This window comes from Eumetopias jubatus, unplaced genomic scaffold, assembly GCF_037043125.1.
Source record: "Eumetopias jubatus isolate StellerSeaLion01/CBP00866 unplaced genomic scaffold, mEumJub1_p1.0 scaffold_5, whole genome shotgun sequence".
Lineage (NCBI taxonomy): Eukaryota > Metazoa > Chordata > Mammalia > Carnivora > Otariidae > Eumetopias > Eumetopias jubatus.
This window is the reverse complement of record NW_028274811.1, coordinates 61,484,501-61,507,205: the sequence shown is the minus strand read 5'-3', so window position 1 is coordinate 61,507,205 and position 22,705 is coordinate 61,484,501. Positions and strand designations below refer to the sequence as shown.

The window sequence follows — 22,705 nt, the reverse complement described above, 5'->3', positions numbered from 1 at the left end:
ATGCCAGTCACTGGATGAGGTTCTGATCTCTCATCTGTCCACAGGCCTTGATTGGCAAACAGTCGTCCACCACCCCATCCCATTCAGGGTATTTAACATGATATCCTCAATTATACTGACTGCAGTTTCCTTGTCTGAATTTTTATCACACATCAGTTTGCCCTTCAGAAATTAATGTGGTGCCTATCAGCACTAGCCTGAGTACATTCTCTTTTATTTTTTCTCAGTGTAGCAGGATGGAAGGCAAATGTGTACCTTAAAGCAGTAGTTCATTTTTACCCTAGCACTGACAGTGCTCACCTACAGAATGCATAACTTGATCTCATTCCTGTCATTGAAGCTAACAATTTTTTTATGTTGTATAATTTCGTAACTTGCTACAGAGTTCTCCCTAACTCTTCTGTCATGCCCCTTCATGTTATATCACATGATGGCTGTAAAAGCATAATAAAATTTTATACAATGATATGCATGCTGAGGGAATAATTCAGCTTTCAAACTATACTAAACACATATTCAGTATTAGACCTCAAATTGTGGATTTCTGAGAGAGTAAATATACATACAATTTCAGACCATATCTAACTAATAATCTTGACCCTATTTAACTCATTATCTTCGCAGCAACCAGTTTAGGAAGCCAAGCCACAATCTAACTTAGCAGCCGAGAGATCTGACGTTGTCAATGACAGCCATCTTCCTTAATTTTTTTTACCCTTCTTCCAACTCAGGACCAACCAAAGAAAACCATAATACTTCTCTCAAACCATTTCCATTGGACATCCCGTTTTGAGTTATTCGGCCTTCAGTTTCTCCATGCCTACAACCCCAATCAGGTTATACCTGAAACTCCCATTTGTCACCAGAGTGCTATTGTGTGCTTGTATTTGAATTTCTGACAAATTTAAGTGATGGTGGCTGACACCCTTTCTGTATCTATCCCTGAGTAGCCTCTGTTTGTCATTTGTATAGTTGTATTTATTTCCACACCCTCAAGAGAAATCAATCTCCTCTTGTTCTAGTTGCTAGAAACATGATTGGAAAATGAGGGACTAATACACCAGTGTTGTCCATAAAGTTTTGTTACAGTGTTGATATTATAGCATCTAGATGATTGGAGGGTTTTTAGATTTGTGTGTAAGTGGTCTTAGAAATATGTTTTATCATTGCCTTACTGTATTTTTGCCTGCTGCTACTTGTAATTTGATGTATTTGCCTTCGGAGTAGGATTTTTAAAAAATCAGGGAAACTAAGGATATTAAGGAGAGTTTTATTTTAAAGATAGGACAATTTTACATTTTTCCAAGTCTATAAAAACTCTCAGAGTAAAAATTTCATGTCTGTCATACCAGCAGACAGATTATTTATAGTTTGGAAAAGAAAAAGTTTACTTCCTGCTAAACTGAGGCAGAGGTGGTGGGACCTTAATATCTTGGCCTTTCTCCAGCTTCTTTTCACAATCCACGAGGTAGTTGACTCCATCGATGACTATCTGAACAAGCTCAACCTTTGATATTAAAAAAAAAGAAAAATAATTTGCATAGAAGACACATGCAAGGCATTAATAAGAATACTGGGAGAAGTAAGAAATTGCCATGTTAGGTGGACTTTATAACAATTTCTTCTTTCTTAGTATTTCCCTAAAGTATTGTGGAGGGGAGGGTTGCTCTCAGTCCTTATTTTTAGATTGAGTTACTTTTTTGAGAACTTTTTAAATATATGAAAACCATTAGTGTACATGTCAAACACTCCCCGCACCCCAACCAGTCTCTGCTACAAGTTTATCTAAAAGTAAAATTACAGGGGTGCCTGGGTGGCTCAGTTGGTTGAGCGTCTGCCTTTGGCTCAGGTCATGATCTCAGGGTCCTGGAATCTAGTTCTGCATTGGGCTCCCTGCTCGGCGGAGAGTCTGCTTGTCTCGCTCCCTCTGCCCCTCCCTCTGTTTGCACGCTCTAATAAATCTTAAAAAAAAAAAGCTACCAGTGACACCTTTGTTTTGTTCTTTGACCTGGATCTCTCTTAAGACCTGCCACTAAGCTATCTGAGCACTATAGCTTAGATAGTATCTGAACTATCATTTACACAGTGGCTAGCTTTCTGAAAAATTATTTAAAAGCAAATGTTTGGGGGCAATTAAATCAGGTTTTCACTGTACCAGGCAAGTTTGCTACTTAAAGGAAACTGAATTATATTAGGATTAACCTTTAAAAATTCCTGCTTTTTAAAAAAAAAATTAGAACTTTGATTTACAAATACGGTTTTTTATTAAATTAGAGCACATCTACCTATGAATTTTTTTCTTGGGTTCCTCTTCCTAATCAATTGCACTGCTCCTAAAGAGATGCAAACTAAGATAGTAAGCAATTTCTTAATTCCAGATAGCATTAAAATGCTTGATAACTCAAGGATGGAGGGGATTACGTGTTACAGCTGAACATACCTTAGGCATGATTGAGTCTAGTCCCCTCCCCACTTTTCATGCATAAGGAAACAGACCCCAAGAGAGGGTTAGGTCAGAAAGCTAGTCATCACTAATCAGACACCTAGTTTTTACTTATCCAATTTGAACCTACCCTTGTGTTTATAATGGTGTGGTGACATGGTTCTCTCATTCACTGCCAAAGGGACTCTATCTTGATATAAATCTTCTGGTAAGTAACTTGGTCATAAGTGAGGTCCCCTCATCTTTAACCTAGGAATTCTCTTCCTAAAAATATATCCTAACTAAATAATCAGAGTTGTGATCAGAGTTATGTGTAGAGATGGTTACAGAATTATGTATGGGTATGGTCAAGTAAAACATCAACAATTCAGATATTAAAATAGATAATGGAGTATCTTTACTATGCTGTCATTAAAAATTATGTTTTTGAAGAATACTTAGTATTGTAAGAATAAGCTCATCATAGAATATGTTGGAAAAATATATGATTATATTTTGTTTTTAAAAAAGAGGTATTTGGGTGCCTGGGTGGCTCAGTCGTTAAGCGTCTGCCTTTGGCTCAGGTCATGATCCCAGGACCCTGGGATCCTCCACATCAGATGATGTGGGGAGCCCCACATCAGGCTCCCTGCTCATCAGGAAGCCTCCTTCTCCCTCTCCGGCTCCCCCTGCTTGTGTTCCCTCTCTCGCTGTCTCTCTCTCTGTCAAATAATTTTTTTAAAAAAGATATTTGAATAATTGTAAAAATGGAAGGCATGCCTTCTGCTTGGAGAGCCCCAGGGCAGTCCCAGCACCAAGGGCCCAGGGACTGTCCCCGCCATCAGCCATAGGTGCAGCCATCCCGTCACCAGGTACACAAAGTCTACACATGGGACAACCATACCTAAGACCATTCTTTCAAGTTTAGGAGAAGTAGCTGTTCTGCCCAATTCATAGAAAAAGACAAAGTCAACAAAATTAGGAGACAGAGGAATATGCTCCAAACAAAAGAGTAGGATAAAACCTCAGAAAAAGAACTGAACTAAACACACTTATTCAACATAGTACCGGACGTCCTAGCCATAGCAATCAGACAAGGAAAGAAAAATCCAAATTGGTTAGGAAGAAGTAAAACTGTCACTATTGCAGATGACATGATACTATACATACAAAACCCAAAAGTTCCCATCAAAAAAACCCCACAAAAACAGGAAGAAAGTATCAGAATACATGAACTCAGTGAAGTTGCAGGATACAATATCAACATACAGAAATCTGTTGCATTTTTATATAGTAAGGAGGAAGCAGAGAGAGAGAGAGAGATTAAACCTATTCCACTTACAAGTACACCAAGAAGAAAACAACACCTAGGAATAAATTTAACCAAGGAGGTGAAAGACCTATCCTCTGAGAACTAGAAGTCACTGATGAAAAATTTGAAGATAACACAAACAAATGGAAAAATATACCACGCCCATGGACTGGAAGAATGAAGATCGTTGGAATGTCCATACTGCTCAAAGCAATCTACAGATTCAGTGCAATCCCTATCAAAACAGCACTAGCATTTTCCACCAACCTAGAATTTTGGAATTTCCATGAAACCAAAAAAGACCTCGAACAGCCAAGGCAACCTTGAGAGAGAAGAACAAAGCTGGAGGTATCACAAGCCCAGATTTCAAGATGTACTGCAAGGCTATAGTAATCAAAACAGTATGGTACCAGCACAAAGAGAGACCCAGAGATCCATGGAACAGGACAGAGAGCTCAGAAATGAACCCTTGATCCTCTGGTCAATCTATAGCAAAGGAGGCAAGGGTATACAATGGGGGAAAGAGCGTCTTTTCAATAAATGGTGCTGGGGAAACTGGACCACTTTCTTATACCACACACAAAAATGAACTCAAGATGGATTAAAGAGCTACACGTGAGGCATGGAACCAAAAAAACTCCTCAGAGAAAACCTAGGCAATAAACCCTTGGACACTGGCCTCAGCAACATACTTATGGATAGCTTTCCTCTGTAAAACAAAAGCAGTAACACACCATTGGGACTATTCCAAAATAACGAAACAACACATCATCTGATTATAACATGGGCAAAGCTCCTGAATAGACATTTTCTTCAATAAGACATACAGATGGCCACCAGACATATAAGAAGATGCTCCACATCACTATCAGCAGGGAAATACAAACCAAAACCACAAGATAGCACCGTGCACCTGTCAGAATGGCCAGTATCACAAGGACAAGATGTGACAGATGTTGGTGAGGATTCAGTGGAAGAGGAGCCCTCATGTGATGCTGGTGGCAATGTAAACTGGTGCGGCCACTGTGGAAAATAGTATGGAAGTTCCTCATAAAATTAAAAACAGACCTATCATACGATCCAGTAATTTCATTACTGGTATTTACCCAAAGAAAACAAAAAACACTAATTTGAAGAGTTATATCCACCCCTACGTTTTTTGCAGCATTATTTAAAATAGCCAAGATGAAGTGTCCATCAATAGATGAACAGATGAAGATGTGACATATGTATATATACATACACACATATATACAGTAGAATATCACTCAGCCATAAAAAGGATTGAAATGTTGCCATTTATGACAATATAGATAGGCCTAGAAGGCATTATAAGTGAAATAAGTCTGAAAGACAAATATCATATGATTTCATTTATATGTGTAGTCTAAAAACCAAAAAACAGAAACCAGACCATAAATACAGAGAACAAACTAGTGGATGCCAGATGCAAAAATGGGTGAAGGGGAATGGGAGGTATAGGCTTCCAGTTATGGAATGAGTAAGTGACAAGGATGAAAGGGAATATGGTCAGTGTTATCGTAATAGCACTTTATGGTGACAGATGGTATCTACATTTGTGGTGAGGATAGCACAGCACATGGAGTTGTCAATTCAGCCTCACCCAGAGCAAAGCATATGATTGACCTAATACATTAAAGAGAATCACTGTTTTCCTGAATAAGAGCTGTGAACTCATGAATAAATTTATTCATGTGAATAAAACTATACAAAATGTAAGTTTTATATAAATAAAACAATCATTTAAAAAATGGAAGGCAATACAATGGTTTTCTTAGGGTTAAGTTAAATAAGTAGTGTTATTTTTTAATACCTTTTGGCATTTTTCTAGCTTTTATAACGGTCACCTATTAACTTACAGTTAGGCTTTAAAAAAAATTTTTTTTAACTGCCTTGCTTTCCAGTAATAAAAATCTAGTTAACATTAGAAGCAGACAGACTTATGCTCCAGATCTTGTTTATGCACTACACCACATATTACTCAGTATATTTCAGAAATTGTATTTAGGGCTACTTCTTCCTCGAGTACTTTACCAGAGGTGGAAGCACACAAGCTGATTTGAGTGTTTCCTCCTTCCCTTTTCTCAGTTTACTGGTAGGGATACACCAATAGGCAGTGAAATATTTGAGAGCTAGCAAGGAAGAAGAAAGAGCATCAATAATGCAAAGATTTAATAACCAGCCACTGAGTTACTAAGATTTGCATGTTATAAGAGAAAAAGGCTTTTCAATTAATAATGGGCATAATACATTCAACGGGACCATATCCAGATAAATTGGTATGACTTACTGGGATCAGTACTGGCTTAGGATTCAGCTGCATGTTCTTTAAGTGGGCTCTTTATGCTCCGTCTCATGCATCACTCCAGGCCTACCTATAGTTTATGAATGCTGTTCCTCCTATGTGTTCACAGAATCCTAAAGATTATTTCGTGAGCACAATCTTTTAGATACCTAGCGCATACATTATATGCCATCTTTAGCTTGAAAACATAAAACTTTATAAACTATCAAGTATCTAAAAATGCTAAAAGTGAAGCATGGCTTTCACCAAAGGAAATTCAGAATAAAGAGCAAATTCTACTCTTTTACCACCCTCAGAGAGCACACACGTTCTCTGACATCATGGTGATAAAATTCTGCTGTCCTTTGGCATAAGAGAGCTCCTGTTGCTCAAAGATTGCTGGAATACCTCTCGGGCGAGGTGCTGACAACAGTCCCACCATGAACTCCTTTACTTGCCTATATGTTCTCAGCTTACCTTGTGCTTCCTTTCATGTGGTTATTTCCCATGGAGGGTTAGTACTACAGAATGAAACACTAACCGGACTCAGGACTCAGTGGGGAAAGAGGAAGTCTCGACTTTTGTGAATAAGGCAAGGCTGTTGAAGCTGCTTCTCCATTCCCTTTTTCTCTTAGGCTACTAGGGTTAGCTCATGTTTGGAAAGTGAGAGAGATGTTACCTCTGATCGCCCAATTCGGTCTGTGTTGGAAATATCGTACACATCAGCCACTGCTGCCGTGTCCACACCACCCGTGCCACGCTTCTGGAGTCTCAGGTTTTCCAGGATCTTAGAGAAGCGTGGATCCTGGGACAAGGGACAGTACTTAGTGTCATAAGAAGCAAAACTGATTCTCCATAATTATTGGCACATGGACTTAATAAGATGTATAATGAGAGATAGTAACCGTTAATATTTATTAAGCATATACTTACTGTGTACCAGGGCACTATGCTAGAACTTTTAAACCTTACAGCAACCTCATGAAGTAGGTACTGCTTTCATTCTCATTTCACAGATGAGGAAACTGAGGCTCAGAGGAATATAACTGGTGAGGGTCACACAGCTAAAAGGTAGCAGAGCTGTTACTAACTTCTATATCGTTTTAGGCATTTGGATGCCAGCTTTGGTGAGTTGATTATTCATCTGTATAATAGTTCCACTGATAGAATTAAAATCATGAAGTTAAATCACATCAAATTTTAACATTGGAATGATTTTCATTCTGTTTTTGGTAGGAAGCACATTTTCTAAAATGGTTTTCAAGTATTTGATTTGCTTGTGCTGTGGCAGAAAGTACTGGAAGCCTACCAGAATTCTTTTTACTCCTCATCCACAGATAGAGCCGAGAATGTGACCACTGGCTAAGTTCTTGCAAATGGAATGAACATAAGTGATGTGTACACTTCCAGGCCTAGACTTTAAATCTTCACATGGTCACACCTGCATCCTCTCTCCCCTTCCCACAAGCTGCAACATGGGGCCTGAGCATGACCATGGAGAGGGGACAATGTCCTAAGACAGTGGTCCTCCCCATGCAGTTCCCTGACCAGCAGCCCCAAGTCACCTGGAAATTTGTTAAAAATGCAAATTCTACAGGTGGGCCAAGCAGTCTCTTTTGACAAGCCGCCAGGTAATTTTGATGCAGGCTCAAGTGGGAGAACCCTCTACATTGAGAGAGAAAGAGATGGAAGGAACTCCATGGAGGAGGGCAGAGCAGCCCACCTGACCCTCCTGACTTGTAGGGAGAAGGAGAATTTAAACTTCTTGTTCTTGAAGCCAGACCTCTTTCTTACAGCCCTTAACCTTTTATCCTAACTAATACAAGTGTCTTTTGAGGCAAACTTAACCCTTTTTTGTTATTTCCTATTACAGGTGCAGAAAGTAAGGAAGGGTTATGGAATGGTGGCAATTTCTCCCTCCACAAAGAAGTCACAGCTGAACTTTTCCTGGTGGAACCCAACAGGGCTGTTGGCTTCGTAACATTACCTTGCTGAGCTTTGGGATCCTAACGTGGACACCAGCCCGTAAGCCTGTGCCAAGGTTCGAAGGGCAGGTCAGAATGTATCCTAGTCGCTCATTCCACATGAACTCCCAGCCTCGCGCTTGGATTAAGCGTTCCACCTACAACAGTGAACAAATGGAGTTCTTAGATATCCATTCACTCGGTACATCCGCAACATCAGGGAGAAACATGTGTACTGTATGTTTGCCATGAATTAAATTCAGGTAAATTTGTATTGCTTCCTTAATGGAAAATGATACTATCCAAATATTAAAATGATCCAATTAAATTAGATGAAGCATGTAAAGCACTGAATGCAGTACCTAGCAGATACTAAACATTGAGTGAATGTCAGTTGCTGTTAATTATTTTTCGTGGGAGAATAATAGGAGAATAATAGGAGTTCTCAGCAGATAAGGCTGTGGTCAGGTTACTTTATGAACAGTCACATCCTATACTGTCTCTATGCTTATAATCGCCAAGAGCACTGTTAAAGAAATTGGAATGTAATTAATGATCCACAGACTTCCCTAAAGCATTCTGGACTGGGAAGGGAAGCATAGGAACTTATAAGTAATTCAAAAAAAAAAAAAAAAAAGTCACCTATTTTTTGAAGCACTGCCCTGGTAGTCCCACCCTCAAAGAGTGCCATGATCCCTAGAAAAAATTAGCCTCATCTTGGAAGTCACCATAGTGTCTTCTGTTAAGAATGAAGAAGTGTTTTTATTTTAATGAATATTCAGAAATCTCTGGTAACATCTTACTTCTTTTAGTCCACGACAGAATCGCTCAAATACTCTTTTCATATTGCCTCCTTTTTCCATAGAGATTACCCTGGTGTGGTCTTCCTCATTAATCCAGATGAGAAATGTCTTGTCATGATTATGCCTAATGAAAGGAGAAATATGGTGTTTCGTGTTAAATACAGTTGTTTCAACACATGAAAATTCCCTTTACCGCTGTAGCTTGTTTCATTTCACCTTCCTCATTTCTTAGAAGGCCCTAAGTTTTTCATTGTGACTGAACAAGTACTACAAAATAATGTTAGCCTGACAGAATGAAGAATAAGACCAACTCCAGCCCTTAAAGATGTCATGTTTTGCCCAACAAGAATATCATCTTCCCCAGTCCTTGGACAAGGAGGGCAATAATTCAACTATGGGTAACATTTGGCTTCTACACTAACAAGAGTGTTCTACAATAAGCTCAACCAAAATCTTGTGGCACTTCAAGGAAGTTTTTTTACCTGCAGCCCCAGATATCTGGGGTGCAGAAGATTTCACACATGTTTGCTGCATAGATCCTGCCTGTCCACACACACAGAGCAACTGCTCATGAACACACTTAGCACAGCTCCTTTGGGGAGTGTCAAAATAACCTACCAAAGTACAGGAATCAAAGTGGACTGAGGACTTTGGCCAAGATAAAATACGTGTATACTCGATATCCGTTCTTCCTTGTAGGGTTTTGTTTAAATCCTCAATATTTTTCATTTTCTGCTCTTTTGTTTTAATGTCATGAAACAGATTCTCCATGAGGTCAAATAATATGAAGCTAATTTTTCTTAAAAAGTCTTTTTTTCTCATGCATAATTCATGCAAACTAGCGAACATTCTTACACATCTTAAGAAACATCACAATACTTTGTAATGACACACACACACACACACACACACACAATTTCTACAATCTCTCTCCCCTCCATTTAACTCAAGCCGGGCATGCTGTCAACTGCAGGTCACAGCAACTTCAGGTTAGGACAAGCAAGTGATCTGAAGGAGATCCTCTGCACACACTGCAAATGTGAAAACGCTATGTCCATACCAGATTCCCCTGGCATCTGGCCAGTCACGGGCCATCCCAGCACATGTTAGTAAAGGGGATACTGGCTTATCAAATAGAAAGTGATCCTGCAGGCCAAAAGGGACAAAGCAGAAAGGAGAAAATGATGAGATCAGACATGCCTACACATGCCAGGTCTGTCAGGCAGTGGTTCTCAGCCTTGGCTGCCCACTGGAACAACATGGGGGCTTTTTAAAAAATACAAATGCCCAGTTCCTGCCCCCGCTGAGATTCTGTCCTAATTGTTATGGGGTGTGGCCTGGACAGTGGGATTTTTTTAAAGCTCTTCAGGTGATTCTAGTGTACAGCTAAGGCTGAAAACCACTGGCCTAGCCCAGATGGAGATACTTAATCACTATGGATTATGTCTACCCACCCGCACCAGTGACAGAGCGGGCAGCGAGTGAGGGACACGCTCTGGGAAAGTCATATACACAGCCACTATTCTCTATGTGGCCGGCATTATCGGGTCTTTTATTGTTATTCCTTTCAATAAAAAGTATTGGAGATGTAAAATAATTGTTTACAAATAAAAATATCTACCATTAATTCAGTGCTCGCTATGTGCCAGGCTCTATGCTATGTGCTTTTATTTTCCTGAATCCTCACAATACTATGAGGCAAATATAATCATTTTGTTTTATGAGTTAGGAAAACAGATTCAGAGTGAGAAAACAACCTACCCAGTATCACACAGCTCGGAAGTGACAGAGCCTAGATTCAAACCCAAACCTGTACGACTCCCAAGCTTGTACCTCAAACTACAGTATACTACTCTTCATATCAAAATCACTGTCAAGAGACTGGTGTTTTTCTTACTGTGTGTATACAGTAAGAACATGAATCTGGCTACCATATATTCAAATTTGATTACGTTGAGGTAAGAAAAGATATGGAGAGGGAAGGCCTTCTATGGTCTGAGTGGAAGGGGTGGGAGACATTAGCCAGAGCGGACTTTGTAGCCTTATGCTGGAAACCACCAGTGGCTGCTGGAGGCTGAGGAGGGCTTATTCTCTAACAGAGCAGGCAGAGGGTTGGCCTGCCGGCTGCAGAGACCAGGAGACTGAGGCCCATAGAGACTACAAAGCTAGCTCGTCTAGTTTGGCAGTGGGGCATATTTTGTGGCATTGCATCTTCTGAAACGACAGATACTTTGCTTCTGCTTTTCTTCAGAGTTAAAGTAAAAGTTACTTTTGAAACTGCTCTCCCTTTTTAGCTATGCTACAGGGAAAATAAGTAGAAGGACTTGACTTTTGTCTCCCCTGGTGTTAGAGGGAAGCTGTCGAGGACTCCTGGAGGCAGCAGAAATCCCAGAGCAGCCCCAATGGGACTCAGGGCAGACCTTCCACCTCGGTAACTTCCTTTCCAAATTTTCCTAGCTTCCAGGACTTTCTTTGGAAATGGCAATGGAGACCATTCTCAGCAAGCAAAGGGATCTTCCATTTAACCTCCATCCATGGATCCCCAACCCCCCAGCTCCATAGTGGAGTTTCCTCTACAGATTTTAACCACAGACCATTTCTGTGGCTTGACCTAAAGTGTTAAGGGCTCATTTTCCTTCCTTATACTGAACAGGATGAAGTCCCAGCAAGCTCCCCATGAGGCCTCATAGTGCCCATCAGGGCTCTAGGCACAGCCCCACCCCAGGCAGGGCCAGATGGTTCAAGAGCCACTCACGTCTATGAGCTGTTGCTGCTCCTGCTCGGTCATCTCGGACAGCTTGTAGTAGCGGCCTGCCAGGTCCCCTTTGAGGCCCTGCAGGGCCATGATGGCCACGTTCTCCACCTCCCGTCGCTCAGCCCGGGTGCAGGCAGGCGGCAGGCTCAGCCCGCGGATGCTGCGGCCTGTGCGTACCCGAGAGGACAGCACGTAGCGCTCGTCAAACTGCCCCTGGGTGATCTGCCGGAGCAGAGGGCACCTGGGGTGAGCACAGCCAGCTGCAGACTACAGTCCCACCACAACCACCGTGGGTTCCAGCCCACTGAGCTGCAGCACCCCCGGCGGGGGGGACCCTCAGACCCTGTGCACAACATGCTGGACACATGTTGGAATTAGAGGTTAGGGGTCTCATAGATACGGGGCTGAGCTACTTTATGCAGTGCCATCCGGAATCCTTTACCCCACTAGGTGTGGGATAAAAAAAAGGAACTGCTTTAGGAAAGGCCTACAGCTCTCACTGGCCAACACCACCCTACTGGTCCTGATAAAAGAAAGACTTGGGGACCTTTCTGACCTTCTCCTTGCCCCTGCAAGGGGGTGTGCTCTGCCAGGGCCATCCCAGAGCTTGCAGAGGGCATCTGAGCCCGGCTGAGTCAGCCTCCTCTCAGGTGCCCCTCACTTCAGGCTCTGGAGTGCCAGCGTCATGGGAAAGCACAGGGGGCTGCAGCCTACCTTGGATGCGTCCAGATCCGTGGAGTGCTTCATCACCTTGGGGTCATAGCCATTGTGCCTTAGCTTGATGACAGGATCAAAAAGGTCGGCAAACACCTGCAGAAGGGAAGACACACTTGTTTCCTCTTTAATTGGGTCATCTATTAAGAGCTCATTCCTTTCATTTGCCCCTTCCTCCCGTAAGCACCAAAGCTGCCACCCTCCTGTCATTCTCAGTGCCACCACACAGGAAATGGGGGTGGTGGATTGACGGTTACCAGATAATAACAGCAATGACAGGCCACCTCCCTAGTGAGTGATTCTGCCAAGCTTACTGCCATGACACTGAGCAAGAAAGCCTTGTGTTTAAGGATTTGAGGCTTTTCCCCAGCAGTCCTTTCCTTTGTAAGAAGAAAGCAGCTGCCAGAGCAGAAGGGCCACAGGCGGTTTTGTGGTCAAAAAGATGATCAGGTTCTGGAGTGTGAATATAGTAAATTCACAGAAAACCAGCTGCGCTACAAGAAAAGTGCACAGCAGCGCTCAGGGCAAAGCCTGCGGTCCTTCCCCAGCCCAAACTATCTTGTGCAAAATCTATTTTTTTAAAAAGCAAAAACTTCAGGTATATCCTTTAGGTAAGATAATGTTAAGAAGTCACAACGGAGTGCCTGCTGCCTCTGGGAGCTGTGGGAAGTGGGTGGCCAGGGGTGGGGCAGCACATTGGGTCCCGGGAGCCAGTTCTGGTCTGAGACTCTGGGGGCCCAGGGCAGCGCACTGCTCTGTGTGAATGAACTACCAGTCTTGTTAACCAGCAGGACCCCCTCCCTCCTCTTGATGCCTGTTCTCCCAGGGAACTGCCTTCAGCTCCCTGCCATTTGCCGTGGTGTAGAGGTAGCTCTGTGACGAGGCCTGCGTGGTGACTGAGCTGCCCTAGCAGCAGACCGTCCTATGCTTCTGCCCCAAGGATGAGGACATGGAGATCCTGGGATTCCTCTGAGAGACTTGATGAACTCAGTCATCTAAGCTACAGTGGTTGTGTGATCAGCAATTCCCAAGCTAAAGACACACACCATCCTCCTTCCTCAATAAAGTCTAGCCACAAACACACCATGTCCTAATGTCTTTTTGGTGAATATGTATCACCAATAAATTACAAGATTTTTTCTGTACCAATTCATCCCCTTGACAGTCTCAGAGAGCCCTGTTGTGTAACTCATTCCTCCGTGAGGTGGGATACTAGAGCCGCAACAAAGGAAGCCTTATCCCTGGGAAGTTGTAGACCTCCTTGTTCCAGAAAGCATTCCAGATGTTCTGCTGCCGGCTTCCCTTTATAAATGCTGGCCCCACAGAGAAGAGAAGGACTCTGGGACCCAGAGCACCAGCCCCCCCAACTCTGGAATTAGCAGCCAAGTTTTACCTCATAGGACTCCTCATCACCAGCCACCATGCCCACAGTCTTTATGAAGGGGTGGCCAGGGTTGTCCACTCCAGTCTGGATACACTGGTCCAGGGTATAGCCATTGGGTGTCACCTTGTTGCGGAGCTTGGCGTAGATGGCCGGGGTGAGGCACTCCGCCATGCAGTTGTTGTGCTTTCGCAGATCAGGGTAGTCTGCACTGCACGCGGAGGGGAGAGGCTTTCAGTGAGCAGTGCCTGAGGGAAGCGGCCTGCGAAAGGGCTTTGTTTCTGGCCATCCTTCCACCAGGCTCTCTTTGGCCAGTGGGCATGGGGACACGTGTCTAGGAGTAACGACTTTAAGCCAGATTAAGGGATACCTGGGTGGCTCAGTCATTAAGCGTCTGCCTTGGGCTCAGGTCATGATCCCAGGGTCCTGGGATGGAGCCCCACATCGGGCTCCCTGCTCGCGGGAAGTCTGCTTCTCCCTCTCCCACTCCCCCTGCTTGTGTTCCCTCTCTCGCTGTGTGTCTCTCTGTCAAATAAATAAAAATCTTTAAAAAAAAAAAAAAAGGTAAGCCAGATTAGAATAAAGAAAAAACAGTCCCCTGAACAGCCCGAGAAGAAGACCTGACCCTGCTTAAGGATTCCATGATGCTGGCTGCAGGAGCCCACAGACCATGGCTTATTGGAAAGAGAAGACAGAGTGAAAATTAAATAATAAATGGAAATTCCATGCAGACTTTTTTTTTTTTTTTAACCCAGATGTTCTGGGAAAATGCAGTAACCACATTTTGGTCCCTTAGGTCTGTGATGGAGAGAATAGAAACCTGCAGGTGGAGCTACATAGGAATTCAGTTATTTATCTGTCCTCTATCTGTGGTGCAAGTTCCATGAGAGCAGACTGGGTCTGCTTTGCTGAGAGCAGCAGCTGGCTACAGAAACGGGCATTCAGTACATATCTGTTGGAACAGTACACAGAAGGAAATAAAGTGAGGCGCTCTCCTACGCCGAGATGTGTACTGGCTGAAGAACAGGGGATTCAGGACTCCCATGGGCTCAAACACAGGTAATCTCACTTCAGGAGTTCCTGAGGTACATGGTAGATGTCGGTAATTCCCTCAGAGATCTGGATTCCCACAAGAGCCAATGAATATCTCTGAGAAGAACATCAAGTCTTCCTGGTCTGTCTCCTCCACACCTGCATCTGCGGAATCTTGTGAAGTCAGCACTGCATGCCAACTCTATGCAGTGTGCGTGGTCTCATCCGTGGCGAGGAGCCAAGGGCTGAGAAATCATGTCCATCTTCATGCCACTTCCCCACTTGCCATCTGCAATGGCCTTTAAAGCTGATACTTAACATCAGTACTACAACATCATTCTCCAGAAAGTGGGATGGCAGTGAGTGAAGCATGAGTCTGGAATCAGGGTCCTTGGATTTGCATTTGGCTGCACTAGGTGTGTGAACTTGGGCACTGCTTCATTTTTCTAAGTCTCTGTTTTATCACAAAGGGATGCTAAGATGAATAAAATAGATACTCCATATATAGCGCTTAAGACACATCAAAGCGCTCAACCAATGTTCATTATGAGTATGATTACTATTCAGTTAGACCCCAAGCTCTGGGCAGGAATGATGACACTGCACTTTCTTGGATTCACCACAGGTCACTGTGCTTTGTGTCAACAGTGATGGTCAGTGTGACTTAGTCATTCTCTAAAGCAACAAGAAGGACCCTTGCTGACAGTTTCCGGCAGGGGAAAGCATATTTCTGGCTGACACCAGGAGTTCTTACCTGGGCGGGAACTGCCGATGGTGCTCCCGGGCCTCGGCACACACGTTCTGCTGGTTCAGCAGGTACCCAGTGGTTAGGGCGCTGGTGCCCACGGTAGCAAGTAACAGAGAAGCATTGCGGCCAGTGAGCAACTTAGAGAAGGCACTGGCCATCCTTCCTCTTGGATGAGTGTCTGAAAGCAGAGAAACTGGATTAGACAAGCTCCCGGGGTAGCCCTGAGCCCCAGCACAGCGATCGCCAGGCAAGAGAAAGAACTGCAAGGAGCCACTGTCTCTCTTTTGGTTTAGTTTTTCCTCTTTCTTCCTTTCTCACCCATAACCCTTCACACTACTTGGGGAAGTGTGGGTAGTTGTAGACACTGTGAATGTCTAACTGCCTGAAGTCCATTGCCATTTTCTCCAGTTGAGAATACAGGAAAAATAAATGCAGAGGATTTCCACTGCTGGCTATGTGACAGACCAGGTGCTCCTTTGGAACCCGCCACTGTACAGTGAGGAGAGCCTGAATAGGACGGGTTCCTGGGCTTGGAAGAAGTAGAGGAAGTCTCTGAGTCCTACCCTCCCACTCCACTCACCGCAAATGAACTGGTGGCAGAGCTCGGGGTAACAAGCGAGGAGGTTTGGGTTATCTTGAGGACGGATGCCCATCTGAGCACTAAGGTCAGGATGCCAGCAGTGAGGTGGAGGGCTCCGTCTGTGACTCCGCTAGTGAGCTAGGACCCTTGAGAGGGGTTAAAGTGGCCCAAGGTCAGCAGACCCCAAATCCCTGGCTCCCAGCAGAAGCAGAAACAAATCCTCTCTAAGGAAAGTACACTCAGTTTAGGCTCCGGTTTCCTACAGATGAAGATCAAGCAATAAGCTCTCAAAGATCAGCAAGCACACAAGGAGGAACGGGGAGTCAACAGATTCAAACTACCTTTTAAAAAATGAGAATGAAAATAAAGAGATCATTAACAAAGGAACCACTAAAATATATACTTTAGGAAGAAATACATTAGAAGGACAGCCTGAGATGCAGATAAAATGTAGAAGACATATGTAAGTATTTGTTTAGATGTATACAATATCAACAAAGAATGAAAATCAGGATAAGACCTGCCCAGACAGATACCCTGCTGTGTCTGCTATTGCCCAGAGATCGGAAGGACCAGTTAATCCACAGCATCACCCAGCAGGGAGCTATTTAATGTGGGTTGTTGAGTGCAGAACAATAGAACAGATCACTGTAAGTACTCTCTCATTATGTTCATCTCTGTGATGCCCAAATACAGGAATATGGAATTTTTTCCCTAATATTTAGAAGGTTCCAAGGACTGCTACAAGATCCTTCAAGCTTAGCCCCTGCAAAGAGCCCACTGATATGTATGGCTGTGGCTGAAAACCTGGGCCACCCAGTGGAAGATAAACTTTTAATAAGGTGAGTTTGGCATAGCCTTACACACAATTCTAAGAGCAGCCTTTTGAGGTTCACTTTCTTCCTTGATTGTATTTTGGGAACTGGGATCAGTCTATGAACTGTATGCTTCCAGAATCTCCACCTAAAAGTCTCTATTTAACATCTGTTTCGGCAATACTAGGGAGAAATTTGAATATCTCAACCAAAAGCACCAGAGTCCTTGAAAAAATTTAAGATGTTATTTTTCTACGCTAGCCCAGGAAATCAGATTATCATAGAGCCTTTCTTCTAGGCTAATGTCTAAAAACAATCCCCTGAGTCCTAAAGACAACAGAAATTAGTAATCCTCAGACAAGATAATTGGCCCTTTCCTAAAGTTGTCCTAGGGACTTGGACTGGCCCAGCAGTAATCTCATCACACGACTTCGGGCTGTTGGTCTCCTTCCAAGAGTAGGTGAGGGCTCCTCAGAGAACTGTCCCGATGCTTGCTGGCCCTTTCGTGTGGCAGGCAGTACTAATGTACATCTTTCGGTTCTGTTTTAGCTTCGTCCACACCCTCCAGCCTCCTTCCTGAGCGGAAAGGTAATGCTGTCATCTGAGGTTTATCACAGAACTCATCAAAGTAGAAGGAAGCTTTGTCTAAATTCTTTCCAGGAAATATAAGGGCCAAAAAATAAGCTAGGACAGTCCAGACTAAGAAGTCCATTTGTTTCTGAGCTTGACTCAAATGTCTTGATCTTTATTTTTCTTTCCTTACTTTGCTTGGACACTGGTATGTGTTCACATCAGAGTCTGTTTGAGAAGACTAGTCTTAGGCAGAGTCAGGAGGAAGAGGAGGGAATGGTTTCATGGGCACACCACTGACAACTGGTGGTCTTCAAAGGTCTTCTTCCATATGAGAGTGATGTGTAGGTGGGTGTCTAACTCAAAATAATCATGTTTGAAATGTCATATCTATATCTTGTTTCTGGAAATAATATTATATCCACGAGTTCCAACATTGTCCTCTTGTCCGAGCCATGACGTAGGATTCCTGCCAATAATCCTGTGGAGGCTTTGGTGGAAGCAACCTAAGCCATCCCGGAGCTGAAAATCTTTAGTGCTCTTGCTTGCATTCCTTGTAGAGAATTGACACAGACTCAGAGTTTTGGTGAAGTGAAGATTTCCTGCTTCCTTGACTCTATGTTGCTCTCTTTTCAGGACACATAGCAACACTGAATTTCTGTTGAGATGCCAACCGATAAACTTGAGAGTGAGACTGAGCTAAGGGTCTCATCAAATAGCCTAGGGACCCTGGGAGCAGCTGCTCCCGAAAGACCCAGAGCCACGTTTGCAATAAAACCATTTTTCCTCGTGACTAAATGAAATCTCTGTTGTGTGTTAAAAGTTAGTCTTTGGAAAGCTTCACAGTCTTTGTCTTACAGACTCTGTTACCTGGGAGGCCCCAAATATTACATAAGCCCCCCTATCTGCAGCTGAAGCCCCTGCTTCCAAGAGGCTGGATTTGTTATTTGCACAGATGGTAAGATGGTAGGTAACCTGTGACATAAATAAGTCAAGCTGGGAAAAGGTATATAAGAGATAACCCATGTCCACCAAAGTGGTCAGAATTGGGCTTTGCCTAGTTTCCAAACATGGTGGTTCTGTAAGTCAGTCTATCTTCTGAAACCACCAGGACCAAAGTTTGAAGCATAAAGCAATCTGAAGCTTCCTTGCAAAGCTTTTTAATTTTTTGATTCTCTCCATGCCCCAAGCATTGGCATAACCTATTGAACTGTTCTGTGAGGAGATAGGTGGAAAGAGGAGATGAGGGGCCGGAGCAGCTGTGGTGCTTCTCCAGGGACAAAGGCCTCCGCATCCAGACACCTTTAGGAGGGGGAGAGGGCTCCACTTTAAGGCTTTGGCTTTTGCTGTTCTTTTTGCCTGACAGCCTGCTTGAAATTAGGCATCATTCCCAGTTTCTCTGAAAAATACCGTTTTGTTTCCTTCTTGGCACTCATCTCCACCTCTCGTTATTTTATCTGCTTTGTTTACTGACCATCTCCCCCAAATAAATGATAAGCCCCCAAAGGAAGGAAGTTGGTTTCTTTTGCTCACTGTTTTATCACCATTGCCTAGCACAGCACCAGGCACTCGGCAGGCTCTCAGTAGCATTATTTAACAGATACATTCTGTCCTTCTTGCTGGGGTAGGAAGCCGCTCTGAGGCTTGCCAGGATCCACACGAGAATGCTCGTGTCAACTGAGTGGGCACAGTGGGGGATGTGAGTCCGGAGAACTGGGCCATTCGGAGGATGAGTGGATGGGCCCAAGAGCACAGGCAACGGAGAAGTTTGGAAGCCAGCTTCCCTCAGCCTTAGGACACCCAGTGGCCAGTGTCCTGGGAGCAGGATCCAGACTTCTTTGGGGGGAAAGAGGCAAATGGCAGCTAAATAAATTCATTGGGAACTTTATAAAAGCTCACACAGCACATGTACACACACATTCAGGGACTGTCATGGGGCCCAGAACACCGTGGACACAGTGCACCAGCCTGACTTTCAGGATGAGAGCTCTTGAGCTCCGTACTGAGCTCTCTGATATATCTGTTATTATATATACCATATATCTAACATATTCTAATACAGATATATAAAATATATACTCTATAAAATAGATGTATTTTAAAATACCAGAGAGGGAGGTAAACCATAAGAGACTATTAATCACAGAAAACAAACTGAGGGTTGCTGGAGGGGGAAAAGGGTGGGGGCATGGGGTAACTGGGTGATGGACATTAAGGAGGGCATGTGATATAACGAGCACTTGGTGTTATATGACTGATGAATCACTAAATTCTACCCCTGAGGGCACCTGGGTGGCTCAGTTGGTTAAGTGACTGCCTTCGGCTCAGGTCATGATCCTGGAGTCCCGGGATAGAGTCCTGCATCGGGCTCCCTGCTCAGCAGGGAGTCTGCTTCTCCCTCTGACCCAACCCCCTCTCATGCTCTCTCTCTCTCTCTCTCTCTCTCTCATTCTAATAAATAAATAAAATCTTTAAAAAAATAAAATAAATTCTACCCCTGAAACGAATACACTATTCTTAACTAAATTGAATTTAAATTAAAAAAATTTAAATAAATAAAAATCAGTTTACTTCGTGTGCTTTTGTGCTATTTACTATAAACCATACTCATTTGTTTTGGTGAAATTATTACTGTTTGCTTAAGTATTGCTTCTTACCACCCCTCCAGTTTGGACTTTACTGTCCATCTTTCTTGTGACTGAACCAGAGCCTGATGCCTCAGTCTGCCTGAAACTTCTCTGTGCCCCACCTAGCCCAAGGTGACTGTTTGCTCTCTACCTTTCCACAGCACTCCTGGGCTGCTCATTCATTTCCACGTATGCTGCACAGGTGTTTGACACCTGCTGGTGAATTCAACTGTCCTGTAGCTCTTGTCATGTTAAGGAACTGCCCACTATGCGCTTTCTTCCCAGCCGGTGGCTAAAATCTTCAAGTACAGGAACCTACCTGTCACAGATCCTTGCACATAGTAGTCCATCAATAAACATTTCTTCTCTGACCTATTTTTGAGCCGTGCTTTGCCTGATTTCCAGAAGAAGGAAATCTTACCAGCCTTCTGCCTATCTCCTTTCAGACACAATCCACATAGGTCTAAGGGAGTGGGCCCTTTTCCTTGGGCTATCTCCCAAGGCACTTTTACCCTTCTTGCCTGGCTCCTTTGCCCCCAAGTACTTCTCACTTTTAATTTGCTATAAAGCCTCAGGCCCGGTATCTAAGCCAGCTTAGACTCACGTTTTGACCCAGGAAGCTAGCTTACAAAAATAAGGGGGAAAAAAAATCTACTTACATTAAACACATCCCCTTCACCTACTGATTTTGAAATCCTATCATAAAAGCAACCAAGCGAGGCTGGTAGGCTGGATTTCAGCATTTCCCTGCTCTGGTTCCTGGTCTCTACAAGCCGCCCAAGAGCAGAGCAGCCCAATGCAGGCCCCTCATCTTTCAACCATATCAGACCGGCCCTGTGGGAGCCCACTCAGCCTGAGCCCAGCTGTTTCCCAGGGAGGTCCGGGAGAGGGTGTCCCACAGGAAACAGGCAAAGCCTCCCGGCAAAGCATGACGCCTCGTGTGCATGAAGACTCCTCTGACTGAGTAGGCAGCGGGGAAGGAAGGGGCAGCTGAGGAGCCAGTGCTGGGTATTGGGGAAATTTAACTAAAATCTGTCATCCAGAAATGCCTATCCACAAAACACAGGAAAGAATTTTATTACTAAGCATTAAGCCAGGCTGTGATGCACCTCACAGGCAGTCCACTAAAGAAATTGCCAAAACAGAACAAAATCTCATCCTTTTAGAGAACCATGCTGATAGAACCCCATTACCCACATGTTCTCGAGGTAACTCAAGAAGCCATGACAGCACTATTTGTCACGCAGAGCTTACCCTAAGTTCACCTGAAATTGGGGTGGCCATTTGTGTTAGCTAATTGCCTTTAGCCAAAGGAAAAATAAGCTTTTCCTGTCTCTTTGAGAGCAGGCAGTTTTACTTACAACTTGGAGGCTGGCACCGAAGTTGAACCACTAGCATCCCCCTGAGACTGGGAGGTAGGGGCCTATCTTCCTTGATGTATACATTTCAAAGAGATGGCTCCCAGGCCCTTGAGAAAAACACTTCTAGTTTGTAAAACTGCCTGGAGGCTTACTTCCTCTTAAAGAGATTTATATACATCTCAAAGGGACAGAGAAAAAATTTACAAGTTTTCTAAAGGAAATGCTCTAAGAAAAGGGGAGTGGCTCTTTCCCTTTTTTCACCAAGGAGCGATAACTTGGTTTCATCCCCTTCCTACACATAGGGGAGTACTGTGTCAGGACCTCAGCAGGGCTCCGGCAAGGGTGGACATCCCTCAGCACTGATCCCACACTTCGAAGAGACAAGACCCAACGACCATAGGATGAGGTCACAATTTTTCTTGGTTCTCAAGCTCACTGGCCTGCACATGAAGGTTTGTAATAAATGCTGGGTAAGAGAATGAACATAGAGACCCCGAATTAGAAGGGACAGGAGCAGTCATTGAGCTCAGCCTGAATGCAGGCACCCCTTTTCCCTTCAGCCCTCCTTAAACCCCAGCAGAGCTGGACATCTTACCACTTCCTAAAGCAACCCATTTCACTGTTGCATAACTGTAGTTATTAAAATTTTTTCCCACATCTTAATAAGGGAGGAAAATCAAAATTAGAGAGAATTTTCAAAGCCAGGTACTTTCCCCACAATAACCCCAAGGAGCAGCTCTCTTGCACCCGTCACAGCGGAGGCTGTGTAACCTAACAGAGAGGTTAACTAAAAGCCCAAGGTAACACACATAAAGGAAAAGCACGTATGAGTTTCAGTAGGCACTCATTTAAATGAAGATCCTGTTTTTACTTACAAGATTAATAATAAAGAGTATTACAGTATGTTGGGATGGAGCCAACCCCCTTGTCTCCCAAGGAATACAGCAGCCAGCCGGTTCTAGCTGCCTTGGTCCCTCACGGTTTCTCAGGGATACTGAATGGTTTCTCTCCATCAGGGTCTCCACAGGGTGCTCTGGGCCAAATTGCCAACCAGCACACAGGCATTGTTCTGGCTCCCCCTGAGGGGAAGCAACACCCAGAGGGTGAACCCTCAGGGCTTCCTCCACCCTCTAGGAATACCACTGACCAAGGACCTCCTGAAGTAGTCAGACGGTGTGGGTCAAAGTCATTGTGAATGACACTGACATGCTTCAGGTGGAGAGAAGTCACAGTGGGCAGTGATGGAGAGGGAAGAAGACAGGACAATGAGGTGGTGAAGATAGGTATATTTTTATTGATTTGTTTGATAAATATTT

The 22,705-nt window shown here is 43.8% G+C and overlaps 1 protein-coding gene and 1 long non-coding RNA gene across 3 annotated transcripts in view; one reads left to right on the top strand and one right to left on the bottom strand.

Annotated features, from left to right (window-relative positions):
• The window catches only part of LOC114217611 (uncharacterized), a 35,999-nt gene extending 25,566 nt beyond the window's left edge, over nucleotides 1-10,433 (top strand). For both annotated transcript variants that reach the window (XR_003611002.2, XR_015768183.1), the window contains one exon: nucleotides 7,913-10,433. This is a non-coding gene — a long non-coding RNA (uncharacterized LOC114217611). The remainder of the gene's footprint in view (nucleotides 1-7,912) is intronic.
• On the bottom strand, nucleotides 1,349-15,600 carry CKMT2 (creatine kinase, mitochondrial 2). The gene is made up of 9 exons (XM_028114516.2): nucleotides 15,443-15,600; nucleotides 13,669-13,867; nucleotides 12,276-12,371; nucleotides 11,562-11,783; nucleotides 9,867-9,952; nucleotides 8,807-8,930; nucleotides 8,027-8,161; nucleotides 6,719-6,844; nucleotides 1,349-1,507 (listed from the first exon to the last, which is right to left on the bottom strand). Exons 1-9 carry the CDS (start codon nucleotides 15,592-15,594, stop codon nucleotides 1,388-1,390), a joined length of 1,260 nt encoding a protein of 419 aa, XP_027970317.1. The 5' UTR covers nucleotides 15,595-15,600; the 3' UTR covers nucleotides 1,349-1,387.
• Between the last annotated feature and the right edge of the window lie 7,105 nt (nucleotides 15,601-22,705).

Excerpts from the sequence above, each read along its gene's own strand:
- CKMT2 (XM_028114516.2), bottom strand. The coding sequence starts at position 15,594 with ATGGCCAGTGCCTTCTCTAAGTTGCTCACTGGCCGCAATGCTTCTCTG. Across the intron at positions 11,784-12,275 it reads CGGATCTGGACGCATCCAAG|ATCACCCAGGGGCAGTTTGA; the intron begins GTAGGCTGCAGC and ends CTGCTCCGGCAG. Across the intron at positions 1,508-6,718 it reads ACCGAATTGGGCGATCAGAG|GTTGAGCTTGTTCAGATAGT; the intron begins GTAACATCTCTC and ends TTAATATCAAAG.